At 40.7% G+C, this 23806-nt stretch overlaps 1 protein-coding gene across 1 annotated transcript in view; it reads right to left on the reverse strand.

Annotated features, from left to right (window-relative positions):
- LOC121576930 (cyclic nucleotide-gated cation channel beta-1-like) overlaps positions 1-21329 on the reverse strand; it is a 38997-nt gene extending 17668 nt beyond the window's left edge. The window contains exons 1-16 of the mRNA XM_041890534.1: positions 21257-21329; positions 17640-17733; positions 17451-17484; positions 17259-17310; positions 16909-17017; positions 16714-16745; positions 16456-16561; positions 15626-15655; positions 6120-6144; positions 5892-5976; positions 5477-5592; positions 4615-4669; positions 4407-4495; positions 2652-2994; positions 2233-2385; positions 1932-1991 (exon numbers count right to left, since the gene is read on the reverse strand). Of these exons, the coding sequence (XP_041746468.1) occupies positions 1932-1991; positions 2233-2385; positions 2652-2994; positions 4407-4495; positions 4615-4669; positions 5477-5592; positions 5892-5976; positions 6120-6144; positions 15626-15655; positions 16456-16561; positions 16714-16745; positions 16909-17017; positions 17259-17310; positions 17451-17484; positions 17640-17732 (1382 nt within the window). The 5' untranslated portion in view covers position 17733; positions 21257-21329. The remainder of the gene's footprint in view (positions 1-1931; positions 1992-2232; positions 2386-2651; positions 2995-4406; positions 4496-4614; positions 4670-5476; positions 5593-5891; positions 5977-6119; positions 6145-15625; positions 15656-16455; positions 16562-16713; positions 16746-16908; positions 17018-17258; positions 17311-17450; positions 17485-17639; positions 17734-21256) is intronic.
- Between the last annotated feature and the right edge of the window lie 2477 nt (positions 21330-23806).

The raw sequence follows: 23806 nt of genomic DNA on the forward strand, positions 1-23806 counted from the left end.
TGTCTGCAACTGTGTTTCTTGTCAGGCTGATATTTGCAAAAGCCTGCCGCTTTTCAGGGCACACAATCTCTGCTGCCTTCATCATGCATGTTTTTACAAATTCACCCTCACTAAATGGTTTTGAAGCCACTGGGATTTCATTAGCAATGAGGTAGCTAGCTTTCACTGCAGCGTCACTGATGTCTCGGCTGTGAGTAAACACAGACTGCTGTTTCTTCAGACCCGCCAACAGTTCATTCACCTTCTCTCATCTCCGCTGTCCTTGAATGTTGTCATATTTGTCGGCATGAAGACTCACATAGTGGCGACGAAGGTTATATTCTTTCAGCACTGCAACATGCTCTGAACACACCAAACATACAGCTTTCCCATTCAATTCCGTGACTAAATAGGATTACAATTTTTCTTGGAACACTCTGCGTCCACTTTTCTCTTTTTTGACAGAGACATATTGGGGCAATGAGGGTGCCAAAGCACATAAGGTTAAAAGTAGAAGCTGTAATAAATATCGCGGGCAAAACAAAGTAGCTCATTGGCTGCAGGTGCTTGACCTACTTGCTCTGCCCCGGTATAAACAGTTTGCTTGCTTAACACAATTGCTATTGCGCCACCCAGTGGACGCAATTGGAACAGCAGTTTATTTTATTGAAAAATTGCAGCGCATTTTTTTTTTTTATCATCTCGCGGGCCGGATTAAACCCGTTTGCGGGCCTGATCCGGCCCGCGGGCCGGACGTTTGACACCCCTGGATTACACCAATTGTTGACTATAGGCTAGTTTGCAGTGGTTTATGGAACGGTTTCCCTAACTGGGTCATGTGCCCCCCCGGGTGCACGTTTTGGTTTTTGCCCTAGCACTACACAGCTGATTCAAATCATCAAAGCTTGATGATGAATTGGTTATTTGAAGCTGTGAATGCACCTATTTGTAAGTCGCTCTGGATAAGAGCGTCTGCTAAATGACGTAAATGTAAATGTTTATCAGGTCCTGCAGAGGAAAATACTTTACATTGGTGTAACAAGTTATCAAATGACAGTGCAAATGTAACAGGGTTATATTGGTGATTCCCCTTGCCACTTTATTGTTAAGCCAATGGGTTTTTGGTTTTGTCATGCATTCGCCTACTCAACATGGCATCTTATTGGCTGGTTGGCGTAGCTTGCTTACGAGGGAAGATGTTAGAATCGTCCCAGTGAACAAGCACCAAACCAGCGGTAAGTTGTTGGTTGCAAAGTACTGTACGTCAAAAGTGATTTTTATACTCCCAAGTGATGATGTAAATGTATAATTTATATCAATTTGTTTGTAAATGTTATTCGAACATCACACATAAGATGCAGTGTTTTTTGGTGAATATTTGTTGTAGAGAATTCCAGCTAATACTAGCTAGCAACTTACTGTGTCTGGTGGGGGATTTGTATATTTTCTACAGTGCGTGAGTGCAGAGTTGGATGGTGAGCCGTGCATTGCATGACGTGCAATTTTGTGCTGTTCCTATCAGAATAAAGCTCCATGACTGGTGTTACTAGATGGAGTTCGTGTTGATGATTGATTGTACACAACGCAAGAAGAGTACTGTTACACAAACACACAGCCTACTGTTGTTGTTTTTCACTCTGAGAAGCATTGAGGCAGCTAGTGAATTTCACGAAGGTAGACCTTTTATGGGCATATTCCCCTCTCTTTGTTTCGGTTATTCTTACACCATCTTATTCTACAGGCTTAGAAAAAAGGGTTCCAAAAGGGTTCTTCGGCTGTCCCCATATGAGAACCCTTTCTGGTTCCAGGTAGAACCCTTTTGGGTCCCATGTAGAACCCTATGTGAAAAGGGTTTTTCAAAGGGTTCTCCTATGAGGACAGCCAAATAACCCTTTTGGAACCCTTTGAGGTTCTCTTTTTTTTCTAAGAGTGTATGAGTGGGTATATCTTACTCTGTCATCTTATTCTTAGTGTGCTCCACCTCACTCTCCTCCTCCCGTAGCATGTGTAACCTGTTCAGGGCATGACAGGGACACAGATAAGACAAACACAGTCCTACCTCCCCTCCCACACGTGTACAGGCATATAGGGACTTCACATGTCTATGGCCAGTTGTCTCAAACCATGACCCCAATAAATGCTACATTTATACTGCTATAAGTCTAGGGCAGCAGGTGGTTGGAGCTAGCCTACGCATTCACTCTGGAGTAGGCAGGGGACTCTGAGGAGGTTGAGGCCAGAGTGACAACTTACTCTGGGTCCTCATCTTCCTCCAGAATGGCTTCCTGGCTGTGAATGGAAAGCTTGATTGATTGGGCCTCTTGCATCTGCCTGATGGTCATCTCAGCTGTGTGTCTGGCCACCTCCTCCGCCATTCGCACCAAATCCACGCGCTCCTGGGTCATCCTGCAGAGAAGTGCACATTGCTGGGATATTACTAGTATGTCATGTGTAGCACCCAAGTTAACTTTATTTAGCTAACCTTATTTAGCTAACTTTATTACTCCATCAGACAAAATAATAATAATCTGGTTAACCCTATGACAAGATATGCAACTTTAGTTGGATCACCATAACCAGACTGAATGTGTGAATTAGTGACTGTGTGTAGGCTGCTGTGATATTCTACATAAATTACTTTGATATTTGATCTTGTCTGACTCCTTCCTTACCGTTCCTCCATGTTAGCCATAACTATGCCCTCAGCCTCTCTCTTGATGCTCTCTATGAATGGTGTCCACCTGCCCGTCTGAGTCTCAGCATCCTCCAGCGACGCTGTTGTAGACTCTGGCACATTTGGAAGAGTCTGTTCAGGCTCTTCTGGTTTCACTGGTTGTTTTGGCTGTGCCGGCTGTGACTGAGTCGTCTGTGTTGGCTGTGTCGTCTGCGTGGGCTTAAAAGGCTGTGGTGGTTCTGACTGCACAGCCTTGGATGGCACCTCCTGATTCAGATCCTTCAAGTCTGCTTCCACTACTTCCTCCAGAACCAGGTCCACTGCTTTGGGTTGTTTAGAGACTGTGGGACAAGCAGCCACACAGTAGATCACTGTCTTTGTCTGGACTCTTACAACTGACATGACACCCAGAGTCAACATGTTAATGTAAACAATCAATCCTATTGGAGGTGTAGCTTTTGAATTGAGGAAAATATTTGAAATCCACAATTAAAATATGATATCCACTTATTTTATTTTCCATTTAAAAGCAATATACTCAAAGGAATACAGTGCAAAATGTTTTCTATGAATTTCATATCATCAATCTTTTAACATGACACATAATATTTCATATGACATCTTTATTATTTGTATAATATTTCACATGTTATTATACTGTCAGCCATACTGTTCAGGCATTATGTCATAATTTATAATCTTATTTATAATAACTTGATTGCCTTGACTGTGTTTGTCAAATCCTTTTTTGTGGATTTCACTCTAGTAAATTCAATCAAATCAAAATAAATAACATTGCAACCTTTGGCCACATAGTTCAAGGCGATGAGAATAGAAGGGCAAAACGTGACCATAAGACAATTTCTCATGGCTTAATTTTTTTATGTGCATCTATGCCACAAGCATACAATACAAGATGGTAGTTTAATATGGTATCTTTCATGCACAAAAACTATGAGTATCAGTGTTGGCTGATAGCTCTATGTGTCTGTATGTATTTTCTAATATAATCTCTTAATGCATTCAAATTATTGCAAAGATTACTTCAATGAAGACAAGACCCATTTCTTGTTACATATTGACAAGAGTTGAATAACTGACATCAACTGACAAACGGGTAATTTTAATGAACTGATTTACACTGACTATATACAATTAAAATCAAACAAAAATATCTGAATTCCATAAAGAGTAAGGGGAGTTAAACATCTTTTTGACGCAATGTCTCACAGCTGCCGGGTTGCTCAGTTGAGCTGTATAAATGTCCACTATCATCTATGTCGGTAAGTCTGTCTGTCTACCCCTGTCTCTATCTCTCTGTGCTCAGTCTCTCTCAGTCTCTCTCACTGTTCCTCAATCTTCTTTCTCCTTTTGTTTAAGGGGCTCTCAGCACTCCCCCCCCCTGAAACAGAAGGAGAAGATGGACTGAGTTAGGGTCTGTCTAAAACAGACCAACAGAAGGAGAGGGTTACAGTCGCTTCTGTTCCTGAACACTTTATGGAATATAGAAGAAATAGTAAAACATTTAATTTAATAAATTAAATAGAAGGTCCCAAACTCACACTTACTGCATGGTCTAACATCTAAATTACCCTCAATTTGTGAAAATTGTTGATGGGTCTTACTGTCATTCACAACGTGATATTTTATATTGAATCAATTCTGTAGTGAGTCTATTGTGTGATTTAAGATCTGATTTGAATTTGAACTGAGACATCGGTTAAAAAAATGAAAACATTAAAAAACCACTTACCATTCTGCAGAACTTCAACATCATCTCTTGATCTCGCAACATGCTGTGGCATCTTGAGGCCGAGGCCCATCACAAACCAGCCCACGACACTGTGGGACACATAGAGAAACACCTTACTAACGGGCCAAAAGGAACACAGAAACATACAAACAGACATCTGAGCCTGTATTGTGACAGGAGTAGCATAGCGCCCTCAGGTGAAACTTACTTCGAGTTTTGTGAGTCCTCGTCACCTTTGAGAGACTCAGGAGGTGGCGACAAAACTGAGAGGAAAGGAGAAGACAGGTGTACAACAGTAGCATAGATGTACAGCTAGTATATTTAGGTTATAAGGGCCAGTTTCCTGGACACAGATTAAGCCTAGTCCGGGACTAGAAAGTTATTTCAATTGAGATCCTCCATAGAGTATGCTTCTTAGTTCAGGACTAGGCTTAATCTACACTGAGTGTACGAAACATTAGGAACACCTGCTCGTTCCATGACATAGACTGTAAGCTATGATCCCTTATTGATGTCACTTGTTAAATCCACTTCAATCAGTGTAGATGAAGGGGAGGAGACAGGTTAAAGAAGGATTTTTAAGCCTTGAGACATGGATTGTGCATGTGTGCCATTCAGAGGGTGATTGGGCAAGACAAAATATTTAAGTGCCTTTGAATGAGCGGGGGATGGTAGTAGGTGCCAGGAGCACCGGTTTGAGTGTGTCATGAACTGCAACACTGGGTTTCCGTTGTTTATCAAGAATGGTCCACCAACCAAAGGACATCCAGCCAACTTGACTCAACTGTGGGAAGCATTGGAGTCAACATGGGCCAGCATCCCTGTGGAACGCTTTCGACACCTTGTAGAGTCCATGCCCCGATGAATTGAGGCTGTTCTGAGGGTAAAAGGGGGTGCAACTCAATATTGTTGTTGTTATTCTGTCTCTCACTGTTCAAATAAACCTACCATTAAAATTATAGACTGATCATTTCTTTGTCAGTGGGCAAACATACAAAAAACATAAAATACTTTTTTCCCTCACTGTATGTCCAGGTAACCGGCCTCAAACGTTTAAACTCGGACTGTACCTTTGTCAAGAGATGACCTCTTGCTTTGGGCCTGTTGGGCCTTACACTGGGCCTCTACGTAACCTGCAGGGAGCATCACAGGCTGAGGAATAGCGTTCTTAATCCAGTTAACCACTCTGCAACACAAGACAGATGGGGAGAAAATAGATAAAGAGGAAGAAAGAGGGGGGGGAGAGAAGAGGGTAGAGAGGGAGAGAGAGAGAGGGGGGTGGGGGGGGTGGTAGAGGATTAGGATTAAGACAAGCTTTGTCAGCGAGTAAAGGTGAATTTGGCTGTGGAGATGTGTTTGTAAGTCGCTCTGGATAAGAGCGTCTGCTAAATGACGTAAATGTAAATGTAAATGTCTGTTCAGTGAGGTAGAGAAGGAAGGCAAGGAGGGAGGGGGTGGGGGGAGGGAGGTCTCTGTGTGACTCACTTGTGGGGGAACTGTGGTACCCGATCCTCTTCCTCGTCGTCTGAAAATATCTCCACCACAGGTATATGTGGCAGGGGCTCTGCGTCTAGACAGAAAATAGACCATTCAGTGACCACATCAATAACTAGTTAGTTATATGTAATCAATAATGAGTCAAAGCAGTTACAACTTTTGTGACATACCAGTACAAAAAAATGGGATTGCTGTGTGACAAATCTAAACACATACCTGGCACATCTTTCATGTTATAAACCTGAAAAAGAGAAGTCAGCGTCACAAACTTTCATTTTTACAATGAAGGTTATATGGAATATTTACCATATTACTGTTATTACATTACAATAGTTTAAAATGCTCCTCTGATGCCCAGTTATCCTCTGATGTCCAGTTATGTATGGTAGGGTGCTGTTTTAAAGGAATTAGGAATCTATTTATACACAGTGCTATGAAAAAGTATTTTCCCCCTTTCAAATTTTCTCTACTTTTGCATATTTGTGATACTGAATGTTATCAGATCTTCAACCAAAACCTAATATTAGATAAGTGAACAAATAACACAACAATTACATATTTATTTCATTTATTTCATAAACAAAGTTATGCAACACCCAATTCCCCTGTGTGAAAAAGTAATTGCCCCCTTACACTCAATAACTGGTTGTGCCACCTTTAGCTGCAATGACTCCAACCAAATGCTTCCTGTAGTTGTTGATCAGTCTCTCACGTCGCTGTGGAGGAATTTTGGCCCACTCTTCAATGCAGAACTGCTTTAACTCAGTGACGTGTGGTTTTTCAAGCATGAACTGCTCGTTTCAAGTCCTGCCACAACATCTCAATTGGGATTAGGTCTGGACTTTGACTAGGCCATTCCAAAACTTCCAATTTGTTGCTTTTTAGCTATTTTCATGTAGACTTGATTGTGTGTTTTGGATCATTGTCTTGCTGCATGACCCAGCTGTGCTTCAGCTTCAGCTCACAGACGGATGGTCTGACATTCTCCTGTAGAATTCTCTGATACAGAGCAGAATTCATGGTTCCTTCTATTAAGGCAAGTCGTCCAGGTCCTGAGGCAGCAAAGCATCCCCAAACCATCACACCACCACCACCATGCTTGACCTTTGGTATGATGTTCTTACTGTGGAATGCAGTGTTTGGTTTTCGCCAGGCATAATGGGACCCATCTCGTCCAAAAAGTTGACTCAAGTTTGCCAAAAAGCACCTGGATGATCATCAAGACTCTTGGAAGAACGTTCTATGGACAGATGATTCAAAAGTATAACTTTTTGGACGACATGGTTCCAGTAATGCCTGGCGAAAACCAAACTCTGCATTCCACAGTAAGAACATCATACCAAAGGTCAAGCATGGTGGTGGTGGTGTGATGGTTTGGGGATGCTTTGCTGCCTCAGGACCTGGACGACTTGCCTTAATAGAAGGAACCATGAATTCTGCTCTGTATCAGAGAATTCTACAGGAGAATGTCAGACCATCCGTCTGTGAGCTGAAGCTGAAGCGCAGCTGGGTCATGCAGTAAGACAATGATCCAAAACACACAATCAAGTCTACATGAAAATTGCAAGTGTAGTGTATTAAAGATTATGACTTTCTTAATGGAACCAGAGGATGTTTATCTTAGTTCAAATGTAGCCGTTTGTAGGGTGACGCCCCAGGGGAGACCGGTGATTGGACGAAAGAGGGAGCAACCCATTTTTGCCATTGTTTATAAGTATGAGCTAGACAAGGAGGCGGCAGAAGCATTCAGATTAATTTGGGACGGTGCTTCTCCAGACACCGCGGGTCTGTAACTTATGCTGTAAACTTGTGATATGAATAAATCTTATGATCCAGGTTCAGTATGAGCGGACTCCTTTGTTCATCAGCAATAATTGTCAGCATTTACTCGATACGACAAATGGCGCCCAACGTGGGGCTGGTCTGCAAATCTCCTTTGTTTCATTCGTGGCCGCCAAGCTAACTCGTTCTGAAGTCATGGCCAGAAAAGGGTGAGTTTTTCTCACAAGCTTTGGAGGTTGTTAGTTTGGATACTACTTGTGTACACTGGAGGAATGTACCATTACGACCGAAATGTGCCTCGTGTGGCGTTATTGCTGTCGACTAGGAGTCTGTAATAATTATTCTAAAATGTGGTTGCATTGGTAAACGGTAAATAATAGGAAGTCTAGAACAATGGATTGGTAGTGAATAAAGGCAGGAATACGTATACATTAGGGCATTGTGAATCTGAGAAAGACCTCGAAATGGGGCGACTCCTTAGGGGTGGGCCATAAATCCTTGTAACGCGCTAGGTGTTGAAGGTTAGTTCTGGGAACTATGAGGTGGACGGTTATATTGTAAGTTATTCTCATCTTGTAGTCGACGGGGTATCTGCATGGGGTAGCCGCTCATATAATATCCATATCTCACGGCAGCATAAAGTTAGAAGGGGATAAATGGACAATGATTTAGGCACAATGCAGGTTACTTAGGGCGTGGTGCCAGCCACAGGGTAGCTAAGGGCTAATGCTAATGCTGATGCTAAATGTTGGTTGGGTTTCATGCCACATTGTACATAAAGGCTAAGGCTAAATGCTAATTGTGTTGCGTGCTACATGCTAACGGGTGTCCTTAGAGGTGCCATTGCGATGGACTAAGCCTCTTAAAATATGTCTGTGTGTGTGGAATTCAGAGTTCTACGCAAATGTGAGCTCTGTTATGTGTAATTGTTTGATTATAAGGTATAAAATAGTGAGGTTGTAGCGGAATGCTAGCGTTCTATTGTCTGGGAATCGTATCGTTGAATGCATTTGCGCATGCGTTTAATTTTATGACACTACGCTACAAAACGTGGGAGTTGGAGTTTATGGCACGAGATTATGAGACGTTGGGTTACGGTACTAAAACTACAACAAAGGGGATTGTGGGTAAAGTGTCATATTTCTGTGGGGCTGTGCCGCAGGGGGAGACAGAGAAACACAGACGAGGGAACAAAGAGGAAAGATTTGAAAATGAATTAAATCTTCTAGTTGTTACATCGGCTGTTGGTTAAAGATGAAACTTGTTTTGTGACCTATTGAATTTATAAATTAGATATATGTTGACGGATTATAATGAATTAAATTAAATGACGGATTAAAATAAAATAAAAATGTTTTTGAGCGATCTATTTAGTCCTGAGTTAAGTCTTAAAGCGAATGTGAGTGGGGGAATATTGAATATGGTTGAAATAACTCAGTGATTGCATTAACTACAAAAATATTTTTGTGTCTCTGTTCTTTTGTCATATGAGAGGAACAATGGAGAGAGAAAGAGAGGGGGTGCTGACGTACACGTCACGTGACGCGACAGATGATCGAGTCAAAAAGGTTTTGGTACTGGTCTGGTTACAAAATCTTCCCCTACAGGATGTTTGATGTTATGACAATTTCACATAGGCTTGGCAAATACTGATTCATTAAAAATTGCATTTGGGAGGCTCGGTGCATCACTTGGGGGTTGATTGGAGTTGTGTTGGGAATCAAGGACTGACATTATTCTGTAAAATTAAGATAATTAGGTGCTTATAGAGCAAGGGGGTTTATGGGAATTGTAGTGTTGTAAGGTTAGAAGGCTTTGTTTTTAGGAATGTAGTCTGAAGTTGACTACTTGCATTTGATGGGTTGTGGTAAGATAGCCACTAATAATTAAAGGGGGGAAGCCATAGGCTATATAGTCTAAAATAAAATAATTCACGATAAAGGAATATAAAAGGGTTGTTACAATGGGGAAAAACGACATCAAGGCTATGAAGGTGATTACACCGGTTGGTATAGTACAAAATAGTAATCCTTTAACTAAAGTATTGCTAGGTTATCCGGCAAATGAAACAAAAGTTGCCCTTCATTCTCAAACAAAAACTGATAAAAGATTCCAACGATAACAGAAACAAAGGTATAGAGATAAAGCTAAGGGAAGGAAAGGCGATAGAAAAACTAATGGCAGAAGTCAGTATACCTTTCTCACATACGGATTCAGCGAAAAAGACACCCACCTTACGAGAAGGAAGTAGAGCTTAGGGATGTTTATCCTCAGCTTCCAGGGATCATCCAGGAGGGTGATTATTGCATCAGAGATGAAGATGAACGAATAATAGATAGAGGACAAGCAGAAACGACAATGAAGATGAATCCAAAACTCCAGAAGTAAGAAAAACCGAGATGTCTGGAAACTAGGAGAAGAATGAGGTTCGGAAAGATGAGGAAGAAGATACAGAAGGAGAAACTGCTGAGAAAAGAATCCCAAGCATTGGAGGAGAAGAATACATTGAGGTCAAGGAAAGGCCAATAGTAAGAAGATGATGGAAGATGATATTTCGAGGACAGAACTTAGAATATAAGCTTTTGAAGAAGCCTGATATGTCAACAGCAAGAAAGAACAGGATCAAGAAACTCTCAGAGAACTCAATCATACAACTGGTGGAGAAGGAGAAGAGAAGCTTTGGTTATGAAGAATCAGAGTGAACCAAATCAACAATCACTGTTACAGCTTCAACTGAACAATATCAAATGCAATTGTACCAGCCAAGGGGGGTACCAGGTGTTTCATACCCACAGACAGTTTCTGGACAGACACAGAATTGGAGAGGAAGAGGACGAGAAGGCTTAGAAGGAGGAGGAAGATTTCAGCTACACTTCCAGCAACTTTCAGAAGAATGTTATAATTGTGGACAGGTTGGTCACTTTACCTGTGAGTGCAATAAGTCAGGAGGAAACAACAGAGGACATTTCTGAGGAAGATAAAGGAGCAAGTGAAGATCACCTGTTCTACAGGTGAACCCTAAAGATTCTCGAGTGCCTAGAAGATACGAAGGGGGGTGTCAGCTGATAGCACCGATTAGAGAAGAAGAGAAAATATCTAACAATTGAAGTGAAAACAAAGGACTATGAGAAATAATGGTGAATAGTGGAAAAACTTATCTGTGTTCAGCCTAAAGAGGGTAAACATCTCACTATGTAAAATTAACTAATTAGGATAGGGATTTGGGGTAGTAAAACAGCAAATTACTCTTAAGGAACCAATTGAGCTCTGCTATAAAAATCAAAGAGAAATTAAAATAGACATACTAATATTAGAACATATACCTATTGCATTGTTGGAAAGAGATGCATTGTGTAAATTGAACTGTACAATAAGATGTACACTAGACGACTGTCTGGTAGAAGATTTTAAAAGAATAGGGTTTTTGGGAATCATATTTGCTTAAAAAGATAATATCATAGGAAGGATGATAATCTATTAGACTGCCTATTAGACAATCTGTCTGAAAAATAAAGTTAAAAGGGGTGACTGTTATTCTGGGTTACATTCTTACACCAAGAGATTTCAGGCTAAGCTAAAAGGTGTTTAGTCGTTTGCCAAGTCTGTGTGTAAAGAAGTCATCACATATTCTAAAAAGTGGTGGTAAAGGATTTTGTGAATAAATCAGTGGAAAAGGTTTTTAAAGGTTAGGAGAAAAGATTAGATTAAAATAAGTTAGGAGAACTAGGTTGAAGGGACTCTAAGACAGTAAGCTAAGTTTCAAAGTTAGTAGTAAGAGAGAGAACAGTGGTGAAGGACATTTTAGAGTAGGAAGATCAAGGTAATTGTAGGTGTATTTTTATAATCAAAAGGTTGAAAGTTAGGGTTTAGAGTAGGAAGAGAGAGTGAATGTAAGTTACATTTACGTCATTTGACACTAGTGGTAATAGATGGAAGTACAAGCAAAGAGTTCAAAGCTTTGGGGAAACTAGATGAAGTAACAACAAGGACATCAACACTTCAGTCTATTAAAACAACAGTGAGAAGCAATTTAACTCTTTCAACATTGATAGTTATTAAAGCCATAAATATATCGCATTTGATTATAAGGGAACCAATAGCTCCAGCACCAATTTGAGAGGAAAAGACTGTTATTAGGGTTAGGATGGGGACGTTCCTCCCACATGGAGAGATAATTATGGAGAAGAAGTATTGTTATCAGGACCAGAAGTAGAAGCTGTTGCACCTAGTCAAAGGAAATATAGTTTGTACAACGATATGAAGTGGAAGAGGGTTATGAGTGATTGTTCATTTATTTTGCGTAATGTTACAGAGAAAGATCAGGGAGAATATATGTGTACTTATCTAGTGCAAGCATTAAAATTTGTTCCGGTTAAGAATTATTGGTTAAAAGACTATGTAATTCATAAAGTGACGCTTATAATGGAAGATTTGAAGTCTGTCGAAGCTTCCGCAGTCACCAAAGGAGGTCAGGAGAAGTATATTATTACAGTAGCCACTCCAACAGTAAATAATACACATAGGATATCGGTAGCTTTCCCACTAGAAATAATTAAGGTTAATACATCAACTAAATCAACTACTTTAATGGTAACTTTGGAAAGGGATTAATGATGCGATGGCAATAGCAAATATAGGAAGTATGACACCGACACCGACAACAACTTTTCTGAAATTAAAGGAGGTAGCAAGAGAGACTCAGGGGTTTATGATACGGATAGAGAGTCAATATAGATTCATCTGAAATAGTGAAGGATACTATCATGGAGGTACAGGATGAGGTCTTTGATTTTAATGACAGACAAGGAGAGGTATCTGATCAGTACCGCTCGTTAGGGAAGAGAGAAACTAAATGCATGTGGTTTGATTCTTCTGTTGTGAAAAATTAGAGATAGAGGGGCAGGTAGAAATCTTTGGTTCCAGTTAACTCATTCTGTAAGATCAGTGAGGAATCTTGAGGGTCCATGTCTGTTGAGAATTCCAGCACCAAACATTTTAGAGACGGTCGTTCGACCTCTATCAAGTATGTGTCAATCTTATGCTTTGTCATGACTGTGGTATCAGCAACAGTCAGTAACAGATAAAATAATGTCGTTGTCAAAACATTTGTTTAAGCCTAGGTTTAGGTGTTCTTGGATAAATGAATTACCCTATGGGAATTTGTTAGATGGGAAGTAAAATCAGGTAACAGCAAACCCTGAAGCATTGGAGGTGAAAGCAGTGAGGGCTAAAAGTTGTTTTTGCTCTAATAAAACATATGATGTAAGGGGCATGTTTATGGGAATATCAGCCTATCATTGAAGGATAAATCTAAGGGAGAAGGGGGGACTTTTTCCATGGTATGGTGTAACATTTGGGAAGATCATATTGATAGTATTAGCTATACTTTGATTCCAGAGAGTTCAGATAGTTATAGATGCATTGAAGAATATAAGGGATGCATTTGGTAGATCTGAAGGAGCTGGATGGTCAGCGAAGACTTGGTTGCAAGATCAGTTAGGCCAGTAGGAGCAGTGATGGATTACATTTTAGTGGCAGCTTTGATAACACTGTGTGTGATGTTTGTAATTTGTTACTGACCTTTGAGAAAGCTATGATATTGAGATAGGTTGGAGAGTGATGCCTGGAGACAACACTCAGATGCCGTTGTTGACTGTTCCTGATCTGGATGAAGATGGACAAGTGGGACTGGATGATAAATATCCTTTTTGATTATTTGATCATTTTTCAATTTTTTTTTCAATATTAGGGTGATTTTAGTATGATGTTATGAATCAAAGGGGGGAAGTGTATGAATGAATCGTATTATCCTAGTTCATTATTCTATCATTTATATTGATTCATACATCATTTATATATAATTTTTATATTCTTAGTTGATATTGATGTTTAATTTGAAAGGGTTGTTTTGCAAAAGATACTGTTTGGTCTTTTCTTTTCTTCCAGAAGCATTTGGGGGAACATGTAGAGATTGAAATACTCAAACAAGGACAATATGAAGGGACAATATGAAAGGACAATGACTGGAGGAGATGAAACAAGGAGGGTGTGGAAAGATTCCGATTCCATCATCAACAATACATTGGAAGAGGAGACTACGGAGGAGATGAAGTGTAGTGGACTACATTCCAGTGTCTGCAATGAAATATGGACATATTTGCATGTGTAATACATAATTTGTGTCATATTCTTAGGTATTAATTTTTGTAGAATGATATTTGATGTTATTGGATACATGTGGGGATCTTAGATGTTTTTGTTTATTTCGTTGATGCTTAGGGACAGGGAGTCTAGGCAGGGAGAGGTCCACTGTAGGGTCCAATGGGTTGACCAGCCTTAGAGTGGACATTTTTTGGATAGTATTTTGTTTGCAGGGGCTTACATGTGTATTTAATTGCATCATAGTTTCAAATGCATTTACATTGTTTATGAGTTTATCTGGAGTATCTAGGTGGTTGCCTGGGGCAGAGGGACCGTGAGAGAATTTTACTGTCTTGATTGATAACGAAGGTTGCCGGACAGTTTTTCGCTCTCACACTCCATAAAGATTTGTTCATATTTCATAATAATGTATTCACACTCCATACAGATTTGTTCATATTTCATAGTAATGTATTCACACTTCATAAACAGTTATTCATATTTCATAGAAAGGTATTTACACTCTAGAGAAAAATGTTTTTTGGTTTAATGTTAAAGATACTCAATAAGATAAATTGTTACTAGTCATAATCCTATTCTGTTTGTTTTCGAGACTTTTAGTTAGTCTTGAAGGGGGGAAATGTAGTGTATTAAAGATTATGACTTTCTTAATGGAACCAGAGGATGTTTATCTTAGTTCAAATGTAGCCGTTTGTAGGGTGACGCCCCAGGGGAGACCGGTGATTGGACGAAAGAGGGAGCAACCCATTTTTGCCATTGTTTATAAGTATGAGCTAGACAAGGAGGCGGCAGAAGCATTCAGATTAATTTGGGACGGTGCTTCTCCAGACACCGTGGGTCTGTAACTTATGCTGTAAACTTGTGATATGAATAAATCTTATGATCCAGGTTCAGTATGAGCGGACTCCTTTGTTCATCAGCAATAATTGCCAGCATTTACTCGATACGACACAAGAAAGCAACAAATTGGACGTTTTGGAATGGCCTAGTCAAAGTCCAGTGGCAGGACTTGAAACGAGCAGTTCATGCTTGAAAACCCACACGTCACTGAGTTAAAGCAGTTCTGCATGGAAGAGTGGGCCAAAATTCCTCCACAGTGATGTGAGAGACTGATCAACAACTACAGGAAGCATTTGGTTGGAGTCATTGCAGCTAAAGGTGGCACAACCAGTTATTGAGTGTAAGGGGGCAATTACTTTTTCACACAGGGGAATTGGGTGTTGCATAACTTTGTTTATGAAATAAATGAAATAAATATGTAATTGTTGTGTTATTTGTTCACTTATCTAATATTAGGTTTTGGTTGAAGATCTGATAACATTCAGTATCACAAATATGCAAAAGTAGAGAAAATTAGAAAGGGGGAAAATACTTTTTCATAGCACTGTAATTGTACCCATATCTGTTCCTATGAATTTAAAATGTCCTTTAACCACAGGGATTATGTGAATTGTGTGAATATATAAGAATGTGCAAAAGAACGCTGTTAAAATGTTCAGCAGAATGTTTTCATATCCAAATCATTAGCATATCTATCTTATTGCACATGTCTGTAAGATAACGAGTAGATTTAATCAATCATTGATATCATTTGTCCATAACTTCACAATTTTATTCTATCCTTGAATCCTTAATGTAAGTGTTTGATGGCATGTGAAGCATTAGAGCAAATGCTATTGTGGATTGATTGCAGACTATTGATTGTAAGACTACTCGGACTACTCAGGGGGTGGGTGGGTGTCTGGCCCAGATACAGCCTGTTATTTAGCTGTACTTACACATGGCTCTGCGATATACTCTTCATGCGTCTTAAGTAGATAGAGGAACATAAAGTTAAAAAAACTCATTACCGGTATTAGAAAAAGAAACTCCAGCACAATGGCATTTTTGTTATGTCAGATGAATAATCAGAATGTCAGATATGAATAATCAAAACTACCCAGCTAATGTCTGAAAGCTGAACAATAATATAATTTAAACTACAGCAGACGGACTTCGGGAGAGCCTGGGAAGCCATAAGCACTTAATTTTAAAAGAGCTCGATGCTTTTAAAACTAACAGTAGGCCTACTGTAAAATAAAGAGTTAAATCTAATAGAGACTTATGAGATAATGGTGTGAGGAAGTCGGTAATGTCTTAACACCATGGATCTTATAACAGATTATTACATTTATAAACATCTCTCATGGTATTACGTTGCTATCATGTCTCGTTCACAGCTCTCTGAAAGCCCTGTGACACCATTGTCTTTGATTAAGCTAGATATTCAAAAGCCTGTTACAACATTATAGACCATCTCCGCTTATTCATCAAGCAGGGAGCATAATTGTTTTACAAAAGTGATTTTAAGTGAGAATATCGCGTTATCATGGGGAACTAAGGGTTTAATGTAGCATAATTCCTAGGCATGTAGTAATTATGTTTTAAAAGTTATTATATTGTTTAAAAGCTATTATGAGGCAACCTGACAAACATGATTTTTTAAATATATGTTTAATCTACAAATAAAGTATTTTAAATCACTGAGCACCATGTGCTCTCCTGAAAATACATCTACAATCTACTTCCACAGAAACCGTGACATGGTGACATGATAGTGTCAACTCACCTCTGTCACCTCCTCCTCCTCCTCTCGAATATCCTCTCTGTACTTGTCATCCGGCTGGGGCACCACTTTGCTCAGTCCCTCTGCAATCCACTTTATCACCCCATTCCTGTTGGAAGTAGGAATATTCAGTCAATTGATAGAGCTATCAAACTTTTCCACAATATTTCCACATTTCAACATACTTTGAAGTAATATACAACAACAAAACGTCAACAGAATCAACAAAACCAACACTTAAATAAAGTCCTCTCTTTGTACCTTTCGTCCTCTCTTTGTACCTCCTGCAGTGACTGATGGATGGAAGCAGAAAGTGGAGGGATAGTATTATAGAAACATAGAATCACATATTAACCCTTTATACAGATTAAAAAAGACATACACTGATTAAATTACAGGCTGGTTGATTGATACAGGTTGTGTTTGGTACAGTAGGTAAGGTTGTCTAACATTCACCCTGGATACAGAGTTAGATCTGCTGAGGTTAGGGGTGCCTGTTGGTTGAGGCAGAGCACTAGTAAAGCCATTGGAGAGCCAGGTCATCACTCCACTCTGACTCTGAATACTGAGAGAGAGACAGAAAGAGAGAGAGGGAGAGGGAGAGAGAGAGAGAGAGAGAGAGAGAGAGAGAGAGAGAGAGAGAGAGAGAGAGAGAGAGAGAGAGAGAGAGAGAGAGAGAGAGGGAGAGGGAGAGGGAGAGGGAGAGAGAGATCATCATCACCACCGCCACCTTCATCACCATCATGGCAAAAAATTCTGTATGCAAGCAGACCAGCCAGTTCACAGGTCAAATTTAACACACGTACCCGTTGTCCTCTGAATTATCCTCTTCCTTCTGTTTGGCTGGTTTTGCATTGACTGTTGAGATTCATGTACATAAAACAGAAGTGAAGAAGAGGGTCAACAAATTGAATGAGCATTTATAAAACACACTTATTCACAGTTGTTTCATTGTGTTACAAAGCTATGATACACTGTTTGAAGAACAGGAGCATGACCTTCTTTTCTGACTTCATCTTTAGACACTTTTTGCTTTTGGAGAGAAAGATGGAGAGAGACAATCAGGTAACGTGAAGAGGGCAAGTCTTTTTTTGTCATTTTAAAAATATTTTTTGGTAATATCATGTGAGGTGATCAGATATTCAGGTGAGTTGATCTGTGAGGAGTTGTGAGTAGTGTGTTCTTACTGGTGCTGCAGGTACGGGATTGGCTGTCTCCTGTCCCAGAGAGCCAGGGGCGTCAGGGGGCTGAGGAACCACTTTCACCACCCAGTTAAACATTCTGAGACAAAGGCAAATACCAGGACAACAGCTCAGTAACTAGGGTAACATCTGCCGAGGTCAGCATCCCATAATATGAATAAACCAGATTTGTTTCTATGGTACCTCAGAGACAGTCAGAAATGCTGTAATGGAACATGAAACTCCTGAAGGTTCATCTAGTCACATCATTTACATTTTAGTCATTTAGCAGACGCTCTTATCCAGAGCGACTTACAGTTAGTGAGTGCATACATTTTCATACTGGCCCCCCATGGGAAACGAACCCACAACCCTGGCGTTGCAAGCGCCATGCTCTACCAACTGAGCTACAGGGGTCTTAGAGACCATGCTGATTATAACAGTCATTTTTCATGCACGTGAAATAGTTTTTTCAATGTCATGTCATGTGGGATCTTGTGGGGAGCTTTGACTTTGGCTCTTGCTGGCAGATGTTGCGTTGTTCTATATTTTCATTTTATTTATTTTTATTTTATTTCACTTTTATTTAACCAGGTAAGCCAGTTGAGAACATTTACAACTGCGACCTGGCCAAGATAAAGCAAAGCAGTGCGATAAAAACAACAACACAGAGTTACATATGGGGTAAACAAAACATAAAGTCAAAAATACAACAGAAAATATATGTAGTATATTTGTAGTAAGTTATGGAGGTAAGGCAATAAATAAATAGGCCATAATGCAAAAATAGTTACAATTTCGTAAATAACACTGGAATGATAGATGTGCAAAAGATGATGTGCAAATAGAGATACTGGGGTGCAAATTAGCAAAATAAATAACAATATGGGGATGAGGTAGTTGGGTGGGCTAATTTCAGAAAGGCTGTGTACAGGTGCAGTGATTGGTAAGCTGCTCTGACAACTGACGCTTAAAATTAGTGAGGGAGATAAGAGTCTCCAGCTTCAAAGATTTTTGCAGTTCGTTCCAGTCATTGGCAGCAGAGAACTGGAAGGAATGGCGGCCAAAGGAGGTGTTGACTTTGGGGATGACCAGTGAGATATACCTGCTGGAGCGCAGACTACGGGTGGGTGTTGCTATGGTGACCAGTGAGCTAAGATAAGACAGGGATTTGCCTAGCAGTGATTTATAGATGACCTGGAGCCAGTGGGTTTGGCGTCGAATATGTAGTGAGGGCCAGCCAACAAGAGCGTACAGGTCACAATGGTGGGTAGTATATGGGGCTTTGGTGACAAAATGGATGGCACTGTGATATACTACATCCAATTTGCTGAGTAGAGTGTTGGAGGCTATTTTGTAAATGACATCGCCGAAGTCAAGGATCGGTAGGTTAGTCAGTTTTACGAGGGCATGTTTGGCAGCATGAGTGAAGAAGGCTTTGTTGCGAAATAGGAAGCCGATTCTAGATCTAACTTTTGATTGGAGATGCTTAATGTGAGTCTGGAAAGGAGAGTTTACAGTCTAACCAGACACCTAGGTATTTGTAGTTGTCCACATATTCTAGGTCAGACCCGCCTAGAGTAGTGATTCGAGTCGGGTGGGCGGGTGCAAACTGCGTTCGGTTGAAGAGCATGCATTTAGTTTTACTAGTGTTTAAGAGCAGTCAACAGGTCCTCCGATTTGACACATTGAACTCTATCTGAGAAGTAGTTGGTGAACCAGGCAAGGCAGTCATTAGAGAAACCAAGGCTATTTAGTCTGCCAATAAGAATGCGATGGTTGACAGAGTCGAAAGCCTTGGCCAGGTCGATGAAGACAGCTGCGCAGTACTGTCTTTTATCGATCGCAGTTAAAATATCGTTTAGGACCTTGAGCGTGGCTGAGGTGCACCCATGACCAGCTCGGAAACCGGATTGCATAGCGGAGAAGGTACGGTGGGATTCGAAATGGTCAGTGATCTGTTTGTTAACTTGGCTTTCAAATACTTTCGAAAGGCAGGGCAGGTTGGATATAGGTCTGTAACAGTTTGGATCTAGAGTGTCACCCCCTTTGAAGAGGGGGATGACCGCGGCAGCTTTCCAATCTCTGGGGATCTCAGACGTTACGAAAGAGAGGTTGAACAGGCTAGTAATAGGGGTTGCGACAATTTCGGCGGCTAATTTTAGAAAGAAAGGGTCCAGATTGTCTAGCCCAGCTGATTTGTAGGGGTCCAGATTTTTCAGCTCTTTCAGAACATCAGCTGTCTGAATTTGTGTGAAGGAGAAGCGGGGGGGCATGGGCAAGTTGCAGCGGAGGGTGCAGAGCTGGTGGCCGGGGTAGTGGTAGCCAGGTGGAAAGCATGGCCAGCCGTAGCAAAATGCTTGTTGAAATTCTCGATTATTGTAGATTTATCGGTGCTGACAGTGTTTCCTAGCCTCAGTGCAGTGGGCAGTTGGGAGGAGGTGCTCTTATTTTCCATGGACAAATTCAGTGTCCCAAAACTTTTTGAAGTTCCTGACTTCCCTGAAAATGTGCATATCGCAGGGGCTGTTCGATGCTAATGCAGTATGCCACAGGATGTTTTTGTGCTGGTCAAGGACAGTCAAGTCTGAGGAGAACCAGGGGCTATATCTGTTCTTAGTTCTGAATTTTTTGAATGGGGCATGCTTATTTAAGATTGAGAGGAAAGCACTTTTAAAGAACAACCAGGCATCCTCTACTGACGGAATGAGGTCAATATCCATCCAGGATACCCGGGCCAGGTCAATTAGAAAAGCCTGCTCGCTAAAGTGTTTTAGGGAGCGTTTGACAGTGATGAGGGGTGGTCGTTTGACCGCGGAGCCATTACGGACGCAGGCAATAAGGCAGTGATCGCTGAGATCCTGGTTGAAGACAGCGGTCATTGCCAATAATCGCTCTCCACATGCTGCTTGAAGATAACAATTGCCAGTACTTGAGCCTGTGATTAAAGTAGCATCAAATTCAACAACAATTTATTCTCCAACTGTACATGCCAAGTGAGATCATGTTGCACCCACTCTGTCGCACCAACAAAACCTGTACTCTGCCACACTAGTATACCTGTAGAGAACCTGTGCATGCTGGCCATTTAATCCCAAACTGATTTCGAACTGACTTTCTCAACTCTGATAGATTATCCCTTGCCACTTGATATTTGGCCTAATCTGAGGATTAAACTCAAACTGTGCACCTTTGATTTCTTTGCATCAAAGCAGGCACCAGTATATTACTATTTTATAGTCACAAAACACACTCTACCAGTGCAGCCTAAAGTGCTATGCAAAAGTGGAGGATTCGCCCCTGCAGACGATAGCACTAGCAGTAGTCTGTACCACCTGCTCTGTAACCAACAACTGCGCAAACATAATCAAAGTGAACTATTCTAAAACCCACATTCTATCAACTATTGCAAGGATTATCAATTTGCACAACACCACCACAACTACTTTTAAATATTCACATATACCTGTAAATATTTACACACAAGCATCACAATCTATTTACAATAGAAGCACACCACAACACTGACATCTCACCAAAACATTTGAAAAGAAACCCCTTAGTAAATCCAGTCAACTCAACGTGCAGAGATTAGGTGAAAAGGTAGTATTAATATATTTTACCTGTATGTTCAGTGGTGCAGCTGCATACCTGACAGGGACACAGAGCCCAGGACGGACAGCAATGTTCTGGCTGGATTAGGATGAGACTCGGCTAACGGGATTATGGACTTGAAGGACGGCACTATCCTGCTGAGATTAGCAATGAGAACAATGAAAACCTCAGGCCGTTTATGTACCCCAAAGCCCCAGGCCCAAACTAACAAGATTCTATACTGTAGAAGTTTGAATAAATGTAGTTGTTTGAGTTGTATTAATAAAACAGTTTGAGCTTTTAACAGGGGTCACTGTCAGTGGAGTGCCATGTGGAGTGGTACTCAGTAGTTAACACTGTAGCTACTATGTTCAGAATGTGTGTATCTCTCTCCTTATAATTGTCTTCTTGCTGCTAGTATAACTGTCTATTCTCATTATTGTGAAATGTACATAACAACAGACGTAACTCTTGTTGTGGTGTGTGGTTACACTTTGGGCTATAAAAAGGTGTCCTTGTAGTAAACAGTGTTATCCCTGTAGCACACGCCAAGGGATCATTACCTGTGATGCATGTCTGTCAGGGACAATCAGGGACTGGGTGACTTCTAGGAACAGGACATGCACTCAGCACATGGCATTACACTAGGTTTGCCTTGGGCAAATGAATGGCCATTGGTTTCCTGATAGCTTAAAACTGTGTCCAGGAAGATTACGTGTAATAAGCCACTTGTACATCACGAGGGGACCGTCAGCCTCAGCAGAACAAGGGATTGAGCAGCCAGGTTAAACCCATAACAATCTAGAACGTCTAAGACATGGGGGCTCACATCGGTCCCTTACAGCAATCTCTAATGGCTGCATCTTGTTCAGGAATCTACAGATGTTTTGTAACATCTGCAGACATCAGTGAATAAGCCCCGTCTGCAGGGTTCTTTTGTAGGGTCTGTTAGATCCCCTAGAACCCCTGTCTTCGAGTACTTGGGGGGTATCCACAAGTGGAGAAGATGAGAAACACTCCTCTATGGCTCTGTCTCTAGATGGAGTTGTTTAGGACTGAGCAACTAAAAGGCAGGTGATCCCATAAAGAGATAAAGGAGGGATAAGCCAGGAGGAAGAAGGTGATGACACCTCTGGGTGACCAGGATGGAAGAATGAACATGGTGGTGCCATACTGTCCTCGATTCTGATTGGACGACACACAGTGGTGACAGGTAAGCGTTAGCCAGTTCCATTAGAGGAAATAAGCATGCCAGAAAATTACTTATTAGAGAGAGGGTGCGAGGACAGAATGGAGGAAAAGAGAGAGCGAGAGAGAGAGAGAAAAAGTACGAAAGATGGGTGGTCTGTAGAATCCAGAAAGAGAAAGGTGGTGGCAATGTCTGAGCTGATTGGGTGATTTGTGAGATTGAAGCTAATCCTGATTCACTGTGGCATTAAGTCATCAGTGAGGTGTTCTCACACGCACACTTTAGACCATTTGAGGCTATTACATTTTAAAATAAGGCTGTGTTTAAAGTAATTTGACGTCAGAGGTTGTATCTATAGTATGTCACAGTAGCATAGAGAAGTCATTCAGAGTCAAATAATACTGTCCAGTCGGTGTTCCATGCTATACTCATTGATAATCCTCAGTACAAAGTCTCCATCTTTTGGTCAAGTTTAGAAATACAGGCATTACATCAACTGCTGTTTGAATACAGTCTAAAAAAATACTCATAATAGCATGCTCACTCCAAATTGCATGCAAAGACTTGTTTGCCATAATTCATGTTTTATTTTGAAATCCTTATACATTTCATACATTTGTGTAAAGGCTTTACATGTCCTGCATGCATCATTTAACTCTGTTAATGTACAGAGAGCAAAACACAAAATGTTGTGCAAATTCTAAAAAGTGGAATAAAACCATTTTCGCACAACGTCCATTTTAAGTATTCCGTCCTCTCCAACAACCAACCAATAAAAAACAAACAATAAATGACAAAACACAGGTGATCAAAACTGACCACAAACCTCAAGCATATGACCATTGTTGTTTACATGTGCATAGTGGCTTTGCTGAGGAAAAACCTCTATAACTAATGGTCTTCATCTGTCAATTGCACAATACAATAATTGCACTTTGGGTGTTGTATAAAAAGTGTTTGGCCTTTGAATGAGAGAAGTTGGCACACAAAGAGTTGGCAATAAAGGAAGAGGGTGCAGAGAGGGGCATTTATATTTTTTAAAATGGCAACAAGGAGTTGTAGGACATAATTTATGGTTAAATTCAACGTGAATACTCCAACAATCCTCATCACAAACCCCTGCGACCTATCATCACAGATTGGAACTAAAGCCTCTCCTAGGCAGACAGTATAGAGCAGATTCTCAGATCTAAACAGAGACTGCAGATGGAGTATGTCTACAGTGAAACATGGTGGCAGGGGAGGGGGAGTTTCACAGGAAGACATCTCCAGCCAAACCGCTCAGAAAAAAAAGAATTGAAAAATAGGAGTGGGGCTCGCTAATCTAGGTCAGGAGGCACAATGCCAATGGAGCTCCGCCCCTCCCCTTTGTCCCCCCTCCCTCCCCTTG

This window comes from Coregonus clupeaformis, chromosome 11 (assembly GCF_020615455.1).
Source record: "Coregonus clupeaformis isolate EN_2021a chromosome 11, ASM2061545v1, whole genome shotgun sequence".
NCBI lineage: Eukaryota > Metazoa > Chordata > Actinopteri > Salmoniformes > Salmonidae > Coregonus > Coregonus clupeaformis.